Source organism: Diabrotica undecimpunctata, chromosome 8, assembly GCF_040954645.1.
Source record: "Diabrotica undecimpunctata isolate CICGRU chromosome 8, icDiaUnde3, whole genome shotgun sequence".
In the NCBI taxonomy this organism is placed as follows: domain Eukaryota; kingdom Metazoa; phylum Arthropoda; class Insecta; order Coleoptera; family Chrysomelidae; genus Diabrotica; species Diabrotica undecimpunctata.
The window spans coordinates 117,822,108-117,847,609 of record NC_092810.1 but is presented as its reverse complement, the minus strand read 5'-3'; the positions used below and the strand labels follow the sequence as shown (position 1 = coordinate 117,847,609).

Below are 25,502 nucleotides of genomic sequence, written 5' to 3'. Positions count from 1 at the left end.
AATTAGAGCCGCTTCTTTGATTTCTCTCTCCTTATCATCTGTTTCATTTAAGACTATACTCGAATCGTTATATTGAACCCTATGTTCATTTTCCCGTTCGTGTTTACATATTTGAGATCTATCAAATTCTCTAATTTTAATATAAGATTGATGTTCAATTATTCTAACATTTAATGGCCTTGATGTTTCACCTAAATAAAATTGATCACATTCAAAAGGTATCTTATAAATAGAATTCTTTGTTCTCTCTTGTTCATTGTTAGATTTAATTTGAGATAAAATAGATCCCAATGTGTTTGTTGTTTTGAATGTTGATTTGATTTCATATCTTTTTTAAGTTTTCCTGGTTTGTTATATGTTATATGATATTGTGATTTAATTTTTAAGTTAGATATCTATTGGTGTGTGTTGGTTTTCAATACATCTGAGTATTATAGACAATAAAACATCCAGGAAAGTTAGTGTGCTATGATATTCCTTTTTCATCGTAAATGTTATTGTCTCTTCTTTGTCGTTTATATAATTTAATAATGTATCCATGAGGCCAAATTGAGAATACATCATATACATATCTCCACCATATTGTGAGTTTAAATATTTCTTTAGAAATAATATTTGGTTCAAAATCTTCCATAAATATATCAGCAAATACAATATGTAATGGAGATAAACTAGAACCTATTGCTGGACCAAAATTTTGTTTATAGAATTCATTATTTATTTAAAAATAGGTATTATCAGTACATAATATCAATAACTCTATTACAGCTGATATATTTAGAATTGTTCTAGTGGCCAATATATCATCACTCTCTAATTTTGTGTTGATTATATTCAAAGTCTTATCTAATGGTACATTTGTAAATAAACTAATTATGTCAAAGCTCACTAACACATTATTTGAATTAAATTCCATATTCCATAGTCTGACTGTAAAGATTTGTAATTAATCTTCATTGATAATTTTTGAAAACAATCTTTAAAGTTGAATAAAGTTCTACATATTCTGTTTTTCGAAGGCTTAGTTAAATCTTTTGTTAATTTTGTAAGAGGTCCGTTTGTTATTAGATCTTAAATTTTGTTTTCAAATTTTCAGCTTAAAGCCTTTAGTTTCCCTTTGCTTATGTTTTGTTTAATCTTAGTAGACTTTTCCAATTCAAGTTTGCACAATGCTCTCTATTGTTCTTTTTTGTGGGTTCGTAAATAATAAGATGTTTTCTCCACTGAGAAAATTTAGCTTCAGAACAATTTTAATAAAAAAAATAAGGATAGAAAAAAATTAAACGAGAAATTATTCTAACAGTTGATAGGCATCAAAACCTACTGCAAACGTTAACTGATTATTTCTACCACATGTAGGTACCACATTTCTACCACTCTGCGAAGAGTCTAATATCATCCTACTACTGACGACCTAAAAGTCGAAATAGTTTTGGAAGCTGTCCTTCCTAATTTTATGCTATATGACCTATCTTTCTTCGAAATTCCATCTACAACCTGACCAACAATGTGCATGGTAGTTTTTTTACCAGCAATCATAACAAGCAGACAGTGTCTTTCCTTGATTGCTGAAATTTTTTTATTTAAGGACTCCATGAAATCATTATCTTGTTCTTGTAACTCAAGTTCATTTTACTCTGAACGAAATCAAATATTTTATCTCACTCCTCTTCTGATCCGTAAATTATTCTCTTGCATGACTTTGACTTTTTTATCTTTGAATACATTAACTGAATTGAGGTTGTCTTTTTTTATTTTTTTAGCCTTTACATTTTGTATTAGTGGCAGAAGTAATTACCTCTGCTCCAAAACAGACACGTTATCTTTTCATACTAGTTAAAGGTTTTTGTTTAATAGCTTCCAATAAAACATCTTAAAAATTTCTCAAGCCAAACGAACTTTCTTGTGTAGTTTCTGATTTAACATCATTTTGTGTGCTGTTAGCTGATACTGATGACTCAATTCTTTCTTGTGTTTGCCCGATATAAACATGGTTTTGCGTATTTGGGCTTAATGATGATAGTATCTCTCTACTAAGATACTTTTTTTATCGTCAATTTTAGTTGAGGTAGTGGTTGTTTGAACATGAATGTTCACCATATCTTATTGATTATCTTTGACTTCTCTGCAATGACTTATCCACCGCTGACAAATTTCAGGCTCAAATAAATCCTTGTGGATAATTTGGTCATTGAACGTGACTATACCTGAATGGGAGAGACAACGAGTTGTTTCATCAAGATTTTGTTTTAAGCTAGAACTGAGATTTTTAAAAATACGTTTGAGCAACTAAAAAAATTTGTTGGTAAAAAAAGGATCAATGCTTTTTTTCTTGGGTTGTTGGGTTATTTGTCTAATTCCATCTGCAATACTTTTTTTAACATCTGAAGATAGTACGGTGGGTGAACAAATTCCCTTCGTTGGCTCAGTGAAGATGTTCGTTCTGTTGTAATGGAAACACCAAATAATAGTAGCAGAGTTTATTGTTGAGACGTACACTATGGGTGTAGACCCGGGATTACTTTGAGTAGAGACTGATGAAGTTGATCGTTGAAGACTATATGTTCGTTGAGTGAATATTGATTGAATGCTTCTCTAGTCAAGAGATATTAGTTTTATATAAATTCTATTTGGGTCAATATTTTTCGCGTACCTAGCGTGATATGTGTATTTAATTTATGTAAATTGTTTAACTTTGTCAGTACTTTTGACTGATGTCCAAATTATTATTTATAATTGACCAAATGTGTATGTAACCTAATTAACTACGTGTGTGTATTTAATAACAAATACATTCATTCGGTCTACTGGGTGATAAAATTATACTGTCCAATTTCGGATATGAATTATGAAGATTTGATATTGGACATACTGCGGAATCGGGCAATCTGGCCCAAGTGTCAATACTCAAAGTTTACATATAAGTATTACATAACATAGTAAAATTCAAACATGATAAATTATAAATAGTTTAAGAATAATCAAAATCTTCCAACCGTACCCTAGCTATCAATGTCCGACTCTATCTCTAGATTAAAATTAGGGCAATTGGATGAAAATGTGGAAAGTGGGATGTCAACTTGGGAAGTCGACCGTACATTGTTGTGCCGATTACTAACTAATACAGGTACTTCCTGTTCGTTAGTCTGAGTTTGTGGATTCCCTGAACGACATAGTCGTGCAACAGGACGGTACTTCCATAACGTGAGTATCCCAATTATTACCATTATAGTAATGATCCCGGTGGCCACAAAATAATGCCAATTAGATTCGTGAATCGATCGCCACTGCGTATGCGTCATTTCTTGTTCCAGACTCTCCTCCTCAAGTAACACATGACGTAGCTCTCCTCCTGGTATGTCAAGGTAGGTGTTTAGAGGCGTGTTAAACTTGCGGGGTGTCCTCGCCACCAGTTGGGCCACGGGAGTGATTGGCGACTTCAGGTAACTCGTCACTGCTCTGTCCACCCCACTGCTAGTGGGGAGTAATGTAATATTTTTTGTTTGGGCGATACATTTGGGTGAAAGCTTCAGGAATGTGACTCGTTCCAGTACTCTTTCGCTCCGATTTCCATCGCAAATAATGGATATGTGTATCGTGACTGGCGTGATAACTAGCCAGAGGTTGGGAGTACCCATCTTACTCCATTGAGCTGTCTGTATTGTCCTGGCTACCACTGGACATGTGCTATTCTTAGATCGCTCATAAATTTCTTCTAGTATGCAGTTTGGTTGGGTATCCATGTTTCTTATAGCCGTTGGTGAGCACGCTATCTGCGCCTTTGTCAACAGTAAGCACCTTTCTCTATCTTCCGTGGTCAATTCGAAGTAGTGCAGTGTGTTATAATCTACGACCAGTAGATTCCTTGGGGCGACAAATGTGCGCAACACCGACCCCTCAACGTTAAGTGGTATGGCCGTGACTTTGAGCATGCTGTACTTATTTTTCCCTGTCACTATGAAGTAGCCGATGACTGTTATATATCTGTCGTCATGACTGACTTCTGTTTCTATAATGGGTTGTCGTCGTATTTCGACCCCTTGAGGCAGTATCTGCCCTGCTTTCCCTATTAATTTGGTTATTTCACCCGGTTTCACTATATCAATGAAGTGTCCGTGGTTATAGTGAAGGTTTAATATTCCCTCGTAAAATTGAGTATATTCGTTTATGAAGTCCATAACTTGTAATGTAATCGTTTGTATTCGTAACGTGCTATATTCGGTTTCTAGTTTTTGTGCTTTGTCTTCTACTTTTTCATAATGCAACATATGGTGGTGGTCTCCGCCACAGTGTCTGCACCTATATTGTGAATAACATTGTTTTTCTTTTTTATGTGCTAGGCAGTTTGTACACAATCCTTTTTCTCTTATCATCCTGTTCCGGTCTCTTACATTGAGTTCCTGAAATTCTCTGCAGTTCGGTACTCCGTGATCTCCGTTGCATATCACGCAATGTGTTCTTGGTTTCCTAAGAGATCCTCCTTGCTTCTCTTGTCTTTTTTCTGACTCCAGCAGTTCCAGTGTCTGAAATCTTCGCTGTAGGAATGTTTGTGTCGATTTGTACGTCGGTATCTCTCTACTGTCTCCAATGTGGTTTTCGTACAGCCTCCTAGTTTCATTGTCCCATTTCGTTATGATAATTCGGGCTATCAATGGGCTCCACGCTTCCGTGTCTGTTCCTAACCCTCCTATGGCTTCCAGACTTTCGTGGAAGGTGTCATGTAGTGATTTCAATGCTGTAGCAGAAGATTCCTTTACCTCCTGCGCTAGTAGCATCCTGTCTATTAATTTAAACAATATCATCCTTGGGTTCTCATACCTATCTTTTAGCATGTTCCAGGCCACTTCGTAGTTGGCCTCGGATATGTTTAAGTGTTGTATCATTCTGTTGGCTTCCCCTCTTACTTGAGTTTTTAGGTACTGCATTTTTTCTGCGTTTGATAACTGGTCGTTTTCATGTATTACTTCAGTAAACAGATCGTGGAAAATTCTCCACGTTTCATATCTGCCTTCATACACAGGGATTTTTACCTGCGGCAATGTCACACCGTCCCTCCTCTGTGTGCTTTCTGGCCGTTGCATTCCTGGCCTTATTTTCTTTAAAACCTCCCTGACTTTCCTCTTTAGATGATTTATTCTCTCTACTTCTCCAATATCTGTAGCGTCCAGTTCCTCATTTACTGCTGCTTCAATCATTAGTGTATTCACCTTTTCCATGTATTCTCTTAACTCTGACTGCAATTCTTCATCCTCCTGCAAGTCTTGTTCATTTTCTGGCCGTAATAATTCCTCGATTCTTTGTTTTCTTATCTGTATCTCCTTTACTTTCGGTGCTTTTCCTCTTTTCAGCACCCTTCCATATTCTTCCAACAGGGTTTTCCCCTCAATGTATGTCTTAAATACCTGATCATAGTATTTTGTTTCAAAATATTTTTCTTTCGTTATACCCCCTTCTAGCAGCTTTTCGTGGTTATTTAAAAATTTTGCCCAATATTCTTCTAATTTTTCCTGTCTATCCCGGATGTATTGTTGATTTTTCCGAGATTGGGAATCCTTTTTTGTATTTGAAACGAGTTTCACTATTTCTGTTCCTAATTCCGCTTGCTTAACGTATAGACTCTCCATGATTATTTTAAAATTTTTACATTCAGCGGTAAATATATTAGACAATACTAAATGTACGTTATGTATTAAATAAGTATACCTGTATTATAACACTTTCTTTTCTATCGGAATGTGCAATTTAGCGAAATATGAGTTTGACCTTGCCTGCTGTGCTATTCTTTGCATTGAGGTAGGTCAAGATGTAATCCACACACTCTTATAATGATATATATACATATATATATATATATATATATATATATATATATATATATATATATATATTGTTATCAAAATAAATGAAATTATTTGCTACGTAATTATTTTAATTTTTCGAAATAAAATATTTAATTGTAATTAAAAGCAAGCTATATGTATGAACGTTTCTTTTTTCAAATTGTCGTACAAAATTACTGTTTAGTTAATTATAGTTGTGAATGACGTTTATTTTTGTTTTATCAATTCTCTGTATTATTTAAATGGTATGCATTCTAAAGTACATTATTATACGATTGATAGAGTGGAGATTGTTGTTCTAAATTGTTAAATTGTAATAAAAAAAAACTTGTTTAATTGTAAGATTGTAAAAGTTGGAAGATTTTGTAATTATTCAAAAACTTACGGTTTTTTGTGTTCTTAGACGTTGAGGATCCCTCGCTTCTGGTGGGTTCTGCAATCGGTCCTGTCCTTTGGCTGCTCTGCGGCTCTAGTATGGCTCTCGGCTTTGGTACTGCTCTCGGCTCTAGTATGGCTCTCGGCTTTGGTACTGCTCTCGGCTCTAGTCTGGCTCTCGGCTTTGGTACTGCTCTCGGCTCTGGTACCGCTCTCGGCTCTAGTATGGCTCTCGGCTTTGGTACCGCTCTCGGCTCTAGTATGGCTCTCGGCTTTGGTACCGCTCTCGGCTCTAGTATGGCTCTCGGCTTTGGTACTGCTCTCGGCTCTAGTATGGCTCTCGGCTTTGGTACCGCTCTCGGCTCTAGTATGGCTCTCGGCTTTGGTACCGCTCTCGGCTCTGGTACTGCTCTCGGCTCTAGTATGGCTCTTGGCTTTGGTACTGCTCTCGTTCTCCCGGGTCTAGTGGTCTCTCTCTGCTACTGAGGGTGTTGCTGTCGTGGACTGTATAGGCTCTCTCAAACTTCCTTGAAGTATTCTGTTTCTCGATAGGACCATGAACAAATTCCCTTCGTTGGCTCAGTGAAGATGTTCGTTCTGTTGTAATGGAAACACCAAATAATAGTAGCAGAGTTTATTGTTGAGACGTACACTATGGGTGTAGACCCGGGATTACTTTGAGTAGAGACTGATGAAGTTGATCGTTGAAGACTATATGTTCGTTGAGTGAATATTGATTGAATGCTTCTCTAGTCAAGAGATATTAGTTTTATATAAATTCTATTTGGGTCAATATTTTTCGCGTACCTAGCGTGATATGTGTATTTAATTTATGTAAATTGTTTAACTTTGTCAGTTCTTTTGACTGATGTCCAAATTATTATTTATAATTGACCAAATGTGTATGTAACCTAATTAACTACGTGTGTGTATTTAATAACAAATACATTCATTCGGTCTACTGGGTGATAAAATTATACTGTCCAATTTCGGATATGAATTATGAAGATTTGATATTGGACAGTGGGTCTTCTTTGTGTTTAAGTTTTTCTTTTTTCTCCTCCGTTTAAATGAGTAAAAAGTGTTGCTTTGGATATGTAATATACTTTTGCTGCTCTATAGAAGCTAATTCTTTTACTTTTGACCTCTTCTACAGCCACTTTTAAAGTTTTAGCTGATAACTGGGCTTTTGCTCTTTCCGGACGTAATTGCGAACCATTTTGAAGCACAAGAGTGATCTGAAAATAAGAAAATGGTCAGCAACAAATTGTACGGCCTAAAATTTGTTTCCGATGATTTACCTTAGAAAAAGTACGTACTGTTTATTAAGTACTTAATAATTATGTATTATTAAACAGTACCCACTTCCTCTAAGGTATACCATGCAGGATTATACTTTTCCCTATGCTACCGGTTATACTTTTCCGCCAAATTATTTCTGAGGGGCATGTGTACTTACTTGCCTTTTTACTTCAAACCGCAACTGATTTCAAATTCGATGCAAGAATTGACAACAAAGAATATAATTGTACTACTTATTAAATTTTGAAACTCCAAGAGACAGAAATGACCAAGTATAATAATAATTATACTAAAACTATACCTCGAACTATGAACTTACTTACCAGCTACTATTATAGGCAAGATTTAATTATGATTTAATTATATCAAGCTTGAAAACCAGTAGTTAAAGTTTAACAAACCACATACAAACAACTGTTATAGTGCCATTACTGTTTTGTAGATGTCACCACGGTAACTCATTTATAATATTTAAATAAACTTATAGGTTACACTTGCCGCAGATTTACACTTAACCCGATCACCTTATCAAAAAAAAATTTTTTTCAACGTCTTGGGACGCGGCTATTTTTTTTTAATTGAAACCAAAAAAAATGTTTTATTATCTACTCATTTTGGGACTTTTTTTTAAGCCAACTGCATTTTCCATAAAAAAAAAATTGCCTTTTTCGTCCCACTTTAATGACCAGTAACAATTATCCACATATTAGTTCTCATAAGTAAATCAACTTACGAATAAAAGCAGCCAGGAGTTAATTTGTTAATTTGTTAATTCTCAAATAGGACTAAGCTGTGTTCAGGACTTATTAAATCACAAAATTTCGCGGAGAACTTTAAAATGTTTACTTTAACTTTTACAGTTATTTTGACACTAACTTATTAATTAATTTATATATACATATTTTTAGGAAAAATTAAAATGATGTTTCAAACTCTTTGTTCTACATCTAAGGGATTATATGAAGTTCTAGAAGAACATGCTAAATTTAATGAAGTATTAGATATAAAAGACGTAGTAGCCAGATTTACAACTGATGTCATAGCATCAATTGGATTTGGATTAGAATGTAATTCTTTAAAAAATCCAAACGAAGAATTTAGGCATAAAGGACGCAAGTTATTTGATTTAAATGCTATTGAACGTTTCAAAGAGATACTTACGTTTATATTACCGCTGAAACTTATAAATTTTCTTAATATAAAGCAATTTCCTAATGACGTTAATAATTTTTTTCTTAATGTAGTACAAAAAACTATTGATTATAGGGAAACAAATATGATTAGCCCAAAGGACTTTATGCACTTGCTGTTGCAATTGAAAAATCGAGGAAAAGTTGCCGACGACAAGTTTATATTCAAGCAAGAGGATGAAAAAGATGGCGCTAATTTTATAACTTTTAATGAACTGGCAGCACAGTGTTTACTATTTTTTGTTGCTGGTTTTGAAACGTCGTCAACTGCTGTAAGTTTTGCTTTGTTGGAGTTAGCTAGAAATCAATATATTCAGAAAAAACTTAGAGATGAAATTAAAACTGTGTTAAATAAGCACAATAATGAATTGACTTACGATGCAATAATGGAAATGAAATATTTGGAACAAGTGATTTATGGTAAGTGTCTTTGTCTTTTTATATTTATGCAATACAGACATGGTGGAACAAGTATATACAATATTTTCGATATTAATGATATCTTTAGTTTTCAAGAAAATTTCTTAGAGTAAATGTCAAAACATTTTTGTGGGCAAATCCTTCGCCTTGATATAAAAGAAGTTTTCTCTTATTTATATCAGATCTGATTTTGCGTTCAGTTGTACTGCAAGTTGGGGATAGTATTCTTTGTATATAAGATCAACAATCAGTCAACAACATTGTAACGAAATTATTTTGCTTACCATAGGGTAAGAACATGGGGGTAGAAAAATTGGGGGCAGAAACTATGGGGGCAAAGATAAGGCAAGCAAAATAAACGCTACTAATGCGAACGACACTCAGTTGGTTGTTGGAGAGCTGGGGTCGTGGATAAGTTAAAATAAATGGGTCGGATTGGGGTATCTACACAATGAATGAAATAAAAAGGTTACTTACTGCTGGAGGAAAGAAAGTTTCTTTCTTCCTAAAAAGTAAACATACAAAAAGGTTAGGAGATTTTCTAAAATAAAAACAAAATGGTTGGGGCAATAAATTAAACATTTATTTGTGTCTCTAACAAACAGTTATCAAACATATAAATGGCACAAAAAATATACTATATAAATAGTTGCCAAATACAGAATAAAAAACTTACATGTGTCCGTTTACAAACTCCGTTTACAAAGGGGTTGGAGATACTACAAAAACTTTCAAATGTTACCGCACAGAGATTAACCTTTTTTTAAAACAAACAAAACAAATAAATATCCAAACAAATGAAGCCAGCTGTCATATGTTAGCATTAAATTAAAAAAAATGACAACTAAGTTAAACCATAAAATTTACAATTTATTAATTATTACAAAATCCTTTTAAATTTTAACGAAAGAAATTATTAATAATTATCAAAATAATGTCTGTCTTTACTTTAAAATTAATATGTTAAATGTTACCTTGATTTCACTGTTTAGCACTTAACTTTCAAAAAAACTTGTTAACATCTATGGGACTCTATCTGGACATATTCTCCAACAGGGACAAAGCAAACCATTTCCATACTCAGGGACGAACAATCAAGAGATGTAGAATTATTTTCTGTGGAGGAAGCAAGCTGACAACGGGGACATCCTATATAATAATTTTCCAAATTTCTTCAGTGCCGGTTCACAAATCTTATGGTGATTACTATGTTTTAAACTGCCATATTGCAGAGAGTATTATCACCTTAACCGGTCTTAAGACATAATACAAAAAAAAATCTTTCTACTCTGGCATCTCTTGCTTCACTCCATTGTAGCACGTCTGCTCTGCTTGGGGCTTAAATGTCGACTCCTTCAGTGCCTTACATTTTACAAATTTCAACGCAAAATAAATTTCCCTTTACGTCTCACAGCTAGTTTTTGCCTACAAGCTTAAAACAAACAATCTACCCTTTTTTGACCTCGTTCTTAGCAACGAACCAACAAAAAAACTTCTTTATTATTTACTTTTAAATTGGTTAACTGGAAATTTTTTACCTCACAATACATACAGAGAATAGGGGAATATTAATGTAAACAAAGACAAAAAAAATATTCTCAGTTAATACGTCTTAGAAAAACCGTATACCTGACTTGCAATATTATATTAGGGGACTCGAAACAACTAACTTTTAAATATTCCAGTTTATTGCGTTTTAACGACGAAAGACAAAAACAGCTGAATACCAAAACTTGATATTTAGAATCTCAACTTAAAATGCCATAATATATTGATCGTTTTAAAATTCATTTGCAAACAGAAAAACGAAAATATTCCACCAAATTTAAAACGCTACAACATAAACATAAAATAGGACTGTCAGGCAAAAACTGTTGTGAATGTGGAGAATTAGGATCCGCAGAACATATGATATTAGGTTGTAAATTAAAAAAAAAAGAAAAAGATTATTTTATAGTTCAAATTTATATTACACAATATATAAGAATACCTTTTAATCTACAAGCTTTGATTGCTACTAAAGATAAAAGTATCTATGAGATCCTAATTAAACACATTATTAATATAAAACTAAAATTGTGAAATTTTATTGTAAAAATTAAAATATGAAAATTAAAAAAAAATAGGTAAATAAAAAAAATAAAAAAAAAGAAATGCAAATAAAAAAAATATAAAAAAAACACACAAAGAGGGCCTAAACCTCCGAGGTGTTGAACCAGGTTTATGCCCTAGCGCTGTGTTAAAAAAATATATATATATAATTTAATAGTTATTAGTAGTATTAGTATTTAGTATAGCATAAAAACAAAATAAAATGCTCACCAAAATATATATGTAGGTACCTGTATAATATATGTGTGAATTACTATTGTAAATCATTTTTATCAAATAGGTTATAAATATTCATAAATATGATGAGTATAAGAGATATAATTATAAGAGTAATTTTAGTTCGGCTAATGGATTAAGTCCACAGTCAAAAGAAACCAACAGCACACACACACACACACACACACACACACACACACACACACACACACACACAACAATCATTCAAATTTCTTTCTTTCTTTAAAATATTAAGGCAATGATTTCTTCTGTCTTGCTCCATCCTCGCATTCTTTTGAGCTTAAAAACCGACTGGCTTTTTTTATCCACTGATGAGGGAAGTTTTTAGTATGTAGTAATAAATCCTTGTTAAACACTTGTCGACATTTATCAGACACTTATTTAAGTCAATCAACTTATTTTAAACTTAAATTATGGTTTATTTCCATTAAAATAGTAATTACTTTAATATTCCTCAAGAAAATAGCTTCAAAACAATATTTAAAATGACCCATGTCACATTTCGACAAAAAAGGAAAATATCCCTAAAGTAATATTTGAACCTAATAACAATATAACTGAAACAACCAACAATAGACAGAGAAGAAACAGGGGCAAGATAGAGAGAGTAAGTAGGAAAAAATTAGAAACATTAGTGAGTGGGTGGATGAAAAATCTAAAACTAGTCTAAATCTAGGACTCAAACAAGAAAATCGAAAAGGTAATAAAATAAAAAGAAGACAGATGGGTGAACCATGCGCAAACACATGTAGAATAAAATGTGCTACCAAAATAGCTAGAGCAGATAGAGAAATTACTCTCGAGAATATTACTTCAACATTCGAAAAATCAAGAACAACGTGTTTGCAAAACTATTGGACAGATTCGATGTAAATATCAGGATCGAATTGTTTTCTAATGCCGGATTGTCCGATTGGTCGTGGAGTAAAAATTATAGTTTTATTGACAGCTACTAATAATTACACTCTAGTTCTTGGTTAGGTAACTTTCTATAATAGACTGCGTTCGAATGAGCTCAAATCCCCAATTTATAATCTCACAAATAATGTTTAGCTCAGCACAGAGGTTATTGCTTCTATCATACTAACAAACTTTGAACTATGAGCTTATAATACAATTTAATCTAGTCCGTTATTGAAACACTTAGAAAGTTCAATTAGAAAATATATTATTGGCAATTTATTAAGTTTGCTGATTTGCAGGTGAATGGACTCTAATTATTAAAATATTACTCGATGTATTTAACAATGTTTCAATTATACAGGGTGAAACTACAAAATGTTAAGAAGTTAAGAATAATGTGAGATTACAAATTAAGAGATCAATTTGTGATTGAACACTATGTTCTTGGAAACCCTTAACGTTACAGAAACTTGGATCACTACAGAATTAAGAAAACTGAAAGATGGTGGATCATTAGAGGAAGATAAACGTTGAAAACACATTAACAGACCACATAAACTATCACCACAACTTATAGACAACGTAAAAAATCACATAATATAGTTTCCTGTAGTACCTTTTTATTATACGCGTAAAAATACGACGAAAATGTACCTTGAAAAGGGCTAAGTATCTAAAAAATATACCGATTGTTCAATCAGTATTGTGAACAAAATAACACCACTACAGTTGCCACGTCACGCCAGTATAGATAAGATATTTTCAATGAACTGTTTATTATTGAATTCTTTAAACGAAAAAACACCAGTGTACCGTTTGTTCTATTTTTAATATAGCTGGAGATGCTGAAAAAGCAAAATTGCCCCGTATGAAAAACAAAGAAGTTATCAGAACCTTGTGAGAGTAAGAGCTTGTGTGTAGCTTGCTTTGACCTTCAAAATGTTTTAACTACGCCTTTTCTAACGTAAGTGATTTTTACTACAAAAGAAAATACTCTACATATACCTTTACAGTTTATGATGTTGGAAATAATCAGTTTTGCAGCTATTTCTGGCATGAGCAGGTGGCTAAAAGAGGTCCAAATGAAGTTGCAAGTTGCCTCTGTAAATTTTTAGATCTCAAGGCAAAACGTAGTATTAAGACGATAATATTCTACTCAGACAATAGTGGGTGACAGATTTCTGGAAAAAGGCCACAATCAAAACGGCGGTAACAGAACGCACGCTGTTATTAAAAATTCAAAGAAAAGGCAATAGGTTGTATATGTGCTAGAATAGTGGGCCACATTAATCAGAATGGATAAAACTACAGAAAGAGTTAATGATGTTACGGAAATCGCCCGAGATAGTTTTTTTTTAACTTTAAACAACTGACTGATTCGAAAATTGGAAAATTGACAACGAAAAAAATCAATAAAAGTTAGCAAAATACGAGAAATAAAATGTTCGGATGAACACAAAAATTATACAATGTTTAAATACGAATTGGATGATGGTTTTTAAAACTTGTGACAAAATTAAATCGAAAATGCAGAAGACGGCGTTCCACTACCATCAAATTTCAACCGAAACTGTATGATGCACCATTAACATTTGAAGGAAAAAAGCTAAACGGAATACTGTGGCTGTGTAATACTAGCAAAATACGCACAAGGTACCATGGATTTTATAAAAATCTTAATTTAAAGAGTTATGTACCTCATAAAGTCGAACTCTAAGTTGATTTAGTTGAGAGCGATGAAGAGTCAGGGGAGGAAAATTGAATTAAAATGCAAAACTGTAAATTAGATCAGTAACTTCTGCAGAATATAGTATTTTATATAAATAGTATAATATATAATATAAAAGAAACAAATAATTCTGTTATTTATTACTTTAAAAATATCTACATCGAAAACTATAGTAACTTATTCAAATGTCCCTTATGACCATTTGTATCTTAAATCGGTTTTGCTCTTGTAAGATCATTATTAAAAGTATCACGTATGGCTATAAAAACATCCATTTTATAGAGTAAGGAGTTTTGTAGTTTCTTCTTCTATCGGAGGTTGGCTATCATCACAGCTATCCGTACCTTATTGGCGGCTGCTCTAAAAAGATCTACTGATCTGCAACTATACCACTCTCTTAGGTTTCTCAGCCAGGAAATCCTTCGTCTTCCTATGAATCTTTTACCCTTGATTTTACCTTGCATTTTGAGCCTTAATATCTCATATTTCGCACCTCTGGTAATGTGACCTAAATATTCCAGCTTTCTTGTTTTGATGTGCTTTATGACCTCACAATCCTTTTGTAGCCTTCACTTCTGCGTTTGTAACTCGTTGGGTCCATGGTATTTTCAAAATCCTTCTATAGCACCACATCTTAAATGATTCCAACTTCTTTATATTATCCACTTTTAGTGTCCAGCTTTCCATTCCATACAACAAAGTCGAGAACACGTAGCATCGCAAGACTCTTATCCCCAGATCCAGAAGAAGGTCTCGATTGACAAACATTGTTTTCATTTTTATAAATGCTTGTCTTGCAATTTTAATGCGTGTTCTTATTTCTTTACCTTGGTCATTGTTTTCATTTACCCAGGTTCCCAGATATTTGTAGTTATTCACTCTTTCTACTTGTTTTCCCTCGATATCTAGCCTTCCTACTGTATGTTGCTTACAAATAATCATGAACTTGGTTTTCTTAACGTTCATTTGTAGTCCATATTTGATACTGACTTGACGTAATCTATTTACTAAGCGTTGCAATGCTTCTAGACTATCTGCAAAAACAGTGGTGTCGTCTGCGAATCTTATGTTGTTTAAGATTTTTCCGTTTATTGATATACCCTGTTGTTCCTCTGATATTGTTTCCTTAAAAATAGCTTCGCTGTACAGATTAAATAACAATGGGGACAGCACGCAACCCTGTCTAACACCTCTTTTAATTTTTGTTGTTTCTGTTTCTGTTTTCGATTCTAACCTTTGCTTTTTGATTCCAGTACATATTGACAATAACCCGTATATCTCGACTATCCACATTCTTTTCTTTTAACAGTTTTACGAGTTTCTGATGTCGTACTCTATCAAAAGCTTTTTGATAATCTATAAAGCAGACATAGAGATCCTGGTTGATATCAAGTCGTCTTTGCGCGAGAACGTTAAAAGCGAACAGAGCCTCTCTCGTTCCTAGTCCTCCTCTGAATCCAAACTGGGTGTCATCTATATCTTCTATTTTGACGTGACAACGTCTTAAATTAGGTTGTGGCTCGGAGTCACTCATGAAAAAGTGTAACGCCCGCTCACGTCTGTTACGATGAGTCACCGAACGAGAGAGAGGCCCGCCGGACCGGCGAATGCCTTGCGTCTCTCTCCCACTCAAACATGATCGGTCCGCTGGTGCGATGCTATTTCTCCTATCATCGTCCTATCCTCAACAAAATCACTCAAATAGAAATTAGTTAAGTTTAAGTTTACATGTACAATGTTTTAGTAAACAAAATATATTTCTATAGTTAAAATTTGTGCAATTCTTATTTTCATTCAATTCCTTGTTCCTATTGTGCAATTTAATAATATTCATATTAATAAATATTCTACCGAGAAAAAGACGTTGTCACGTAAAATCTTCGCCCGTAAAACCGACTTTACAGGCAACCGATTTTTTTTTATAGTCTTCCATTTTTTATTTTGAGAAATATCTTAAGTGAGTGGCTTATTAAGGAAATTGTTTTGTACTGGGAGCATTCTGTCGCATGTACTGTCTTTGGTAGTGTTACAAACGTGGACCGCAACCAATCTTGGGGTATTACTCCTGTTGTGTATACTTTGTTGAACAGATCTAAAAGTATATGCAGTGTTTCTTCGTCAATGCATTTAATTAACTCAGTGGGTATCTGATCTGGGCCTACTGATTTTGTGGTCTTTGCATTTCTAATTGCCTGTTCTAATTCGCACATTATTATTTTCGGTCCTGTTTGTTCCTGTGGTTCTTCTTGTATCATTCTATCATCGTCGAATAGTTTCATTATGTATTCTTGCCAAAATCTTAGTTTATCTTTGATGTCCCATAGTGTGCTCGCTTTTTGGTATTTGTTAGTTCTTTTATTATTTTATGCATATTAAAGCTGTCGTATTTTCTGTCATACTCTTCTATTTCTATGCATTGATCTGTTAACCACTTTTCCTTGACCTTTTTTTTATCTTTATTTTAACTTGGTGGTTCTTGATATTTTGGCTCATTTCTTCCTTTGGCTTTTCTTCTCTCTTCCATTAATGCTAGAATTTCTGAAGTCATCTACTTCTGTTTTTATTTGTCTTTTTAGGCTTTAAATCTTCTTCAGCAGCCTTTAGTAATGCCTCTTGAATATTGCTCCACTTTTCATTGACATCTTCTGATGTTGAGATTTCTTCTCCCACTTCTGTTAGATTTGAGTTGACTTGTTGGATCATTTTTTGATGTATTTCCCTCTTTCTTAATTTTGTGTAATCAAACGTTGGTTTATTTTTAGGTATTACAATCTTTTTAAGCTTCACGTGGATTCTAGCTATCAGCGGGTTATGGTCAGAGTTGACATCTGCTCCGGGGTATGCTTTTACTGCTTTAAGTAATTGAGTTTTTGTATCTATTTTTGACTAATAAAAAGTCTATTTGATTTCTGACTATACGGTCTTTGTTGTCTGCAGGAGATCTCCAAGTGTACAATTTTCTATCGGGTAGTTCGAACATTGTGTTCATTATTGCAAAATGTTCATTTTGACAAAAATCTACAAGTCTATCCCCTCTTTCGTTTCTGTTACCTATTCCAAACTCCCCAACATATTCGTCAACTTTTCTTCTCCCAACTTTAGCATTAAAGTCCCCCATTACTATTGTAATGTCTTCTTTTTTAATAAAATTGATAGATCTAACTCCATATAAAAATGTTCTATCTCCTCTTTATCTTTATCCGCTGTTGGTGCGTATACTTGAATTAAGTTAACTTGTTGTATGTTTGTCTTCAGCTGAACCATTATCACTCTAAAGAAAAAGAGGTTAGTCTTTGTATGTGGGTATATTTTATTTTATAAAAACCCTTAAAAGGGCAACATTAAACACGAACGTTTTCGGAACAACTGTTCCATCATCAGGTTAAAATACAGGTTACCATGCCTGAGCCACCAAAATATTTGGGTAAAAACCCTTTAAAATATAATGTGTTACCAAAGATTGTACATGATGTTGATAATATTATATGATGTTTAATATTTTAATTAAATTTTACTTCAGGTAACATACACCCATGCTTAAGTGAGTTCCAGTGTCCGGAGAGTAAACCTCTTCAAACGGACTTCAGCTGGTAACTCTGGATATATTATAATAATACGTATTAAAATGTAGTACAATATTGCCAAAAATATAATCTAATATCTTTGTTTAATAAATTGTGTGTACCTATCTTTAACAATTTGATTTAAATCATAAGTATTTTTTGGAACGCCACTGCTTTGTTTGATGAGGCTTTACTGTTCCAAGAAATTTCCGCCAATATAGTTGAAACATACTCTACCTCATTGAATCTCTATGATGTTATATCCTTTATTTATGTCTGTTTTATTAGTTCGTTATATTAAAAGTTAGATATGAAAATTTGATACTTATTGTATGTATACATTTCAGAAACTCTTAGAAAACATCCACCTACTCCAAATCTTCCCAGAAAATGTACTAAAGATTACACCGTTCCTGGAACTAATGTAACGATTAAAAAGGGAATACAAGTTATCATTCCAATACTGGCTATTCAGAATGATCCAGATGTTTATCCAGATCCTGAAAAATTTGATCCCGATCGATTTACAGATGAAAATAAAGCCAAAAGGCACCCAGCAGCGTTCTTGACATTTGGAGAGGGTCCTCGATATTGTTTAGGTATTTATAATCACAACATTCTTCAGAAGAATTATTTTTTTTCAAGTGTTAAACTCGATAAACAAATAGTAGAAAAAAGTTAAATAACAAAATTAAGAAATAATTGTTACCATTATAATATATGTCTTAGTATGATTCTAAGTTTATTTTTTTGTTGAGATTTGGATTTTTTATTATCTGCTATTTTTATTGGGACTAAACCAAAATTTTTATTGAATATGGACAAGTTATAGTTAACATTTCGAGTTTCACCTGAGAAGTTATTAGGTTTAAAACAGAGGTTTATTCAAACAAAATAATTAGTTAGATAATATAAAAATGCCACAGAGTAATACCTAATTTACAATTGATATGATATGAATGGGTGTGCATGATTTGGAAGCTAAATTTAAAATTCGACACTGAAAAATAAAATTACCTGTTTCTGCATACATGATTTGGACGCTGGGTGTAATTGAAATGTAAATGGAAAGTCAGGTAATAAAATTCTAGAGATTAAGCTTGATAAGGTTTATTTGTCACTTTGAAATAAATACGACATACATTTTATGAAATGGAATCGATCGATACAGTTAGTTTGATACTCATGTATCCTATTTCTAACGAACATAATTTTTTTTCTACTCTTTGGATCTTTAAGTCTATTACTTTCACTATTACAGACACTATTAATTTTAATGTAAGTTTCAGTTTGAAAATTTTTTAAAACATTAATAAAATGGAAAATATTTGGATGAGCATGGTAAAAATTATCATTAAAACGCGAGTGGAACGATTCACAAGCATTAGTTGTTAATATTGTAAACTCTCACTCATTCTCCGACGGAAATGTTGCGTGGTTGCCAATGTAGTTGTCCAATAAGTAGTCGAAAAACTTTTCAATTTTTGAATCCTTTGGTTGAATAGCCATAAAATCATATATGAAAGATTCTTCGACTTCTGAGGGAGGTAAAAATGGCAGCCCAAAAATATATTTCAGCCATTTAGATATTTCACTGTCTGCCATTTTATATTCCCGAATTAAGCGACAACCACCGATATTACGATACCAAGCTTGCATAAGATGAAAACGGCACCCTTTGATGTGAACATTTGGAAATTCAAAACGCGCATTGTGGATAGCAATTTCAAAATCGGAGAAAATGATTTTTGGATTGAATTTTAGAACAATTACTTCACATTTGCGTTTCAAAACATTAAATAGTTTTATATAGGTTTGTTCCGATTTGTCGGGAAGTAAACAATAACACAATGGTATATAATGTCCATTGATAAATACATGTATGGTAAAAAATTGCTTGAAATATTGAGCACAGTAACTAAATGTACCGTCCATATAAATCGTTTCATTGCCGCACAGAAAACGCATGTTAGTGTTACACGAGAAGATGATAATGTTAGAACTTAGTTCAACCGCAAATATAAAATTCTCGTCTTTAAGTGTTTTGATATTCATAATATTTACCGCAGCAATAGTTTCTTCTTTACTTTTGGGCAGTTTCGGTTGAGCCATTCGCCGTTCACTGTATATTTGATTTCGTATTAAATTAACGTCTTTAAACAGACATGTGGCTCAAGTAATCTACATTTTCTTTCAACGCACTATGTATGATTTTGGACGGCCTTTTGGTCAAATTATCCTTAGCCTTCCTTTTGGCACTGCTACGCACAATCTGTCTATTAAGCGTCTTGATATCACACTCGTGATTATGTTCTAGATTACTTCAGATCACTAACTTTTCTGGCCCTTTCGTGAATATCTTCGCTTTACACGACCGTTTTACGCACCTCCAATACGTTTCTCCTGATTTAAGTACTTTATCTTGAGAAAAAGTAAAACTGTTCACTTTGAGCAAAATTTTACCACGATTACTAACTAACGTTGAAATTTCCATGTTCACTTTTCACTATTCTCTGACAAACTAATAACTAGTAACTAAGTAAATTTCAATGACCATCATTAAACCCTAATTATATCTAATATCTGGTACCTGCGATTTTCCTTCCGGCAGCGTCCAAAACAAGGGTACTTTTAAGACCCTCAGGTACTTCAGCGTCGAAAACATACCCGCCCATATGAATTACGCCGATACTCTGTAATTTTTCGAATCAATTGTTTTTTTTTAACTGCATGAAAATTTGGATCTAGGTTCCACTTACCCTCCACTTTACTTTTGGACTTGTGTCGGTTGGTGGTTGCTTGTTATTTTTTAGGGGTAGTTAAAAGCTACCCCTATTAGAAAAAATCATTTAATTGTAAATTAAAGCACATAATTGAATTAAACAACATAATTTTAAATATTAGCTGTTTAACTCCTAAATCTCACTCATATTAGTTTAGATTAGTTATAGTTAAAACAATGTCAGTGAATACGATGGCTCCACTGATTTGCATTGGAATTTGGATTTAGGTTAGGTATACTTACCATCCATTTCAAAATTTTACTTGTGCCCTTGGTTGTTTATTTCTAAGGGTGAATATTTATTATTAAATTTAGTTGTAGTTTTTTTTTTCATTAAAACTATAAATACAGTAATTTTTTTAATCACTATGTTATGAATTGATTTTAACTTAAAAAAAAAACAACCTTTTCTAGTTTTTAAGGATGGGTGAAAGTATGTCTGTGCTTAATATAAGGCACAGACACAGACATTACAGTACATTATGTGTATCTTACAATGCTCCACTATTCGTGTTTTGATATCTCCTAAAATATGTGATTGGATTTTTACTCATAACTCGGTTAGTTGTTAAGCTATGAAGTACTTAAAAAACCACTTTGTAGGTTTTTTTAAGGGTAATAAGGTCATTTAAATTATTTCTTAACCCTTATTTTTAAAAGGGTTGTAGTTGAAAGGGCTTGAACGAGTCAATAATTGCGAGTGTATGAAAAATTTTAATAAAAATATCTTAACCAATTTTTGTCTTACAGAAAAACAAATACCAAAATATTCAGAAGATCAAAATTATATTTTTTTACTACTTAAGATTTTTCGTATCGCTAATACGTTCAAAGTATTTTGAAAAAAAGGCAATTAGGTAACATGGACTTTTCCTGATGGAAAAATAAAAAATCAGATAGATCTTGTCCTAATTGAAAGGAAATATGAAAAGGTAATAATCGATTGCAGTAGTTACAGAGGAGCAGATACCAACAATGACCATAAATTAATGATAGTAAAACTAAAACAAGAACTACCAATAATACCAAAACCTGGTAGAGATAGATTAAATTACCAATTAAAGCGCCTTCAAGAGAAGCAGGTTGTAAACAGACTAGAGGAAGAAACAAATAAAAAACTAGAGAATCCAGTCAAACAGGATATAGATGAAAAATGGTAGAATATACAGACAGCCATATCGGAAGCAGCGGAAAAGACTGGTTCGATGAAGAATGTAGGAATGTTTTGGCAAGAAAAAATAGGGCACAACTACAAAGAGATAAAGAAAATACCCAAAATGCAATCGAAAACTATGTGGCAAAAAGAAGGGAAGTTTTTTTTTATTTAATAAAACTCCAACAGGAATCTCATAATTATTGCTATCTGATCAAGCACTATGATCAATAAGCAAGTTAGTTCTATATACAAAATATTAATACAACAAGAAGGGAAGTGAAAAGAATTTGCAGAAAAAAGAAAACAGAACAGCTAGAAAAGCAATTGAAAAACAGAAGAAACCTACATAAACAAAGAGGTACAGAATTTCTACCAAGAAGTCCAGAGAAACTACAAAGAATAATCCACAGTATTGCAGAAATAAAGAGAAGATTGGTTAAATACAGACCAACAAGAGGAACTCGAGGGAAATGAGAATTGGCAAGAAGATGAAGAAGGGACCTGCGATGAAGTCTCTTTGAAGACTTTATCGACCAACTTTGAATGAAGTCAAAGAAATAATAAAAGACCTAAAAAATAACAAAAGTGCAGGAGAAAGTGGTATCCCAGCTGAGATTTTTAAGGAAGGTGGCGAAAGGTTGATGAAAAGGATATTTCACTTGACACTAATAAGTTGGCAAAAGGAAGAAATGCCGAAACAATCGAATAGTGCTCTTATTTGTCCTATTTGTAAAAAAGGAGACAAAACGGAGTGCAAAAACTATAAAGGTATAGCGCTATTAGAAGTAGTCTATAAAATACTTACAAAAATTATAAAGAAAAAATGTTTGAAAACGTGATTTTGATTTGGAAAAAAAATTTTCTCTGGCAATTAACTAAAAAAAAGTGATTTAGTGAAAGAACTCTATTAAATAAAAGTTGCTTAGAATTATCGTATCTTTCTTCAATCCCGAGAAGAGGTGGCTTTGTCCACCCAGGTGAAAGCAACCCTCGAATTAAGTTCAAAAGTAAAGTAAAGAATAAGAAGAACCTTAATGCAAGTTTTCAAGCAGATGGGTCGTGACGAGGAAAATTATACTCCAAAACGGTCATATACTGGAGTAATTGGACATATGTCGCACGTATCGAAATTACTTGGAGGAAGTTAGAGAGAAATTGCAATCAAGTTCTTGATCTGTCGTTTAAAAAACACAAACAAAGTCCAGGTTATTCATGCAAATAATAGTACCTATACTGTTTATTTTTGTTTATTTATGTTTATTTATCTAATGTTCATATCAAAAATTATAGTCATATAAAATAATTGTCCCATTCAGTATAGCAATAAATATTTAAAACATCAGTTTTCTAAATTCGGTAGCCAACTCCTGTTGCCCAATAACTTTTTTTTTAAATATTCTTAGTTACAAACATCAGACGAAGACAACAGTTAACCCTCGGGTGGGCGCGCTTTTAAAATCACAAGAGTAGGCGCGCGGCGGCATTCGTTAAGTATGAAATATAATTTTCATTATAATTATTTGTGGCTTAGTTCCATGTTAACATAATATTTAATGATTATGCTATGTTAAAATATATTTTTTGATAATTTCATCCCTGTTTACCTTAACTTTAATTATAAACATCATAGATCAAAATTCAATCTCAAAGTAATATACATAATAATATTGTGTATTTTCTTAAATAATAAAATACTTTTTTATTTTTTTAGGAGCTCGCCTTGGTTTAATGCAAACCAAAGTGGCATTAATCACATTTATTAATAATTTTCAAGTAGACGTGCACCCAAGAACCAAACTTCCGGTAAAATACATTTCCCAACGATTTATTCTAGCAATGGAGGGTGGTATATGGTTGTCAATTTCTAAGCTGTAATAAGACTGGTACACATGGGGAAGGGCTTATCTGTGCAGCTGTATCTGTTTAAGAAAGCAATTCAAGCAATTTTTTTGGCATATATTTTAGCTAAACAAATTAAATAACTTTCCTTTAGTGTGAACTACTGACACTAAGATGAAGGTCTGTGGTCAATAAAAGAGAAAGACGCCACTTTTAACTAAAATATCCATACGTAGTTTTTCCATTGCGTTAACATGCATGATTAAATTTAATATTTTGATATTTACTATTAATTGACTACTACGATTATGTTATTTTTGATATTCCAATAAATCACACAGCATCGTTTTTAGTCTTTTGGGACATTTTTTATTTTATTTAACATTAAAAAGACGGCTGAAGCGATCTACCTGCAAGGACGGCGGTGGTCAATTCGACCATTTCTTACTTTCGGGGTGTTTCAATTGACTAAAAATTTATTAAGAAACACATTTATTGAAAAAGTATAAAATAGATTAATAATAAACATTTTCTTAATAAAAAAGTGCTTATTATTTACATGCGCTGTAAGCATTGATTACATACATATTGTTTCTGTTCTTGGACACTTGCCACAACTTTTTTTTACAGTTGTCACACAAATCACTGATTTTGTTATAACAAAATGATGTTTTGCACTTTTTCTTTCTCTCTTCCTCTCTCTTTCTCTTTTCTCTAGAACTGGGTGCGTTCAATACATTTTCTTGATTTGCCGATGAAGCTCTGTTCGTTAGGTCCATAGTTAGTTTTTCTACGAGATCCAAGATAAATTTGCGACCTGAAATCTTCTTGTCCGTGACAACTTTGTAAAAAGACCAGGCATTGATTGTTACGATCAGTAGAAGGATATGTTCCTATGCTTTTTAGATTACCAAAAAGCGTTTGATCGTGTCCAACACCACAAGTTAATGCAGATCCTCAAGAAAGTTGATATAGACCAAAAAGACATAAGATGCATTGAAAACTTGTACTGTCATCAAACGGCACAGTTAACAATAGACAATTCTATATCCAAACCCATACATATAAAGGGGCGTTCGACAGGGATGTGTGCTTTCCCCTCTTTTATTTAACATTTATTCGGAAGCCATATTTCAAGAGTCTTTGGAGGATGCAAAGATGGGAATCAAAGTAAATGGAGTATTGATCAACAACATACGATATGCTGATGATGGTGTCTTAAATTGTGACAACATAGGCGATCTTCAACAACTTGTCACTATAATCGGAGAATACAGTAAGCGAATGGGATTAGAGATTAATACCAAAAAAACCAAATTTATGATCATCTCCAGAAACTTGAATTCACTTGAAACTCCACCATAACACTGAATACTAAGTCCATTGAAAGAGTGAGTAAATTTAAATACCTGGGATCGTGGCTTTTTGAAGACTGGGCATCGGACAGGGAAGTAAAATGTCGCATTGAGCAAGCTCGACAAGCTTTCGTAAAATTCAAGAAGGTACTGACTTGTTCAGAATTCGATCTTCAACTGAGACTAAGGTTTACTAAGTGCTACGTGTGGTCAGTGCTGCTATATGGCGCAGAGGGCTGGATACTCAAAACGAGGGATATAAACAGATTAGAAGCTTTCGAAATGTGGCTCTATCGCCGTATTCTAAAAATACCATGGACAGCGAAAATCACAAATTAATATAGATGTCCTTAAAAGAATAAACCAAGAACGCCAACTTTTCGAAACCATCAAGAAAAGGAAAACGGCGTATCTAGCTCACATCATGCGAAATGAAAAATACCAGTTCCTCCAACTTATAATCGACGGTAAAATTAAAGGCAAGAGAGAAATGGGACGCAAGAAAATGTCCTGGCTCCGAAACATAAGGCAATAAACAGGGATTAACGACACACAATCTCTGATACAAATTGCAAGAAATAGAGAATTAATGGAAAATGTGATTGCTAACATCCATTAGTGGATTTGCATCTGAAGAAGAAGAAGATTGATTGCAGCCAAATCCAATACATTATAAGAAACTTGCAACGACCGTCTTGA

At 33.1% G+C, this 25,502-nt stretch overlaps 1 protein-coding gene across 1 annotated transcript in view; it reads left to right on the top strand.

Annotated features, from left to right (window-relative positions):
* The window catches only part of LOC140447909 (probable cytochrome P450 6a14), a 40,313-nt gene extending 16,536 nt beyond the window's left edge, over nucleotides 1-23,777 (top strand). The window contains exons 2-4 of the mRNA XM_072540832.1: nucleotides 8,426-9,127; nucleotides 18,019-18,270; nucleotides 23,321-23,777. Of these exons, the coding sequence (XP_072396933.1) occupies nucleotides 8,426-9,127; nucleotides 18,019-18,270; nucleotides 23,321-23,484 (1,118 nt within the window). The 3' untranslated portion in view covers nucleotides 23,485-23,777. The remainder of the gene's footprint in view (nucleotides 1-8,425; nucleotides 9,128-18,018; nucleotides 18,271-23,320) is intronic.
* The last annotated feature ends 1,725 nt before the right edge of the window (nucleotides 23,778-25,502 follow it).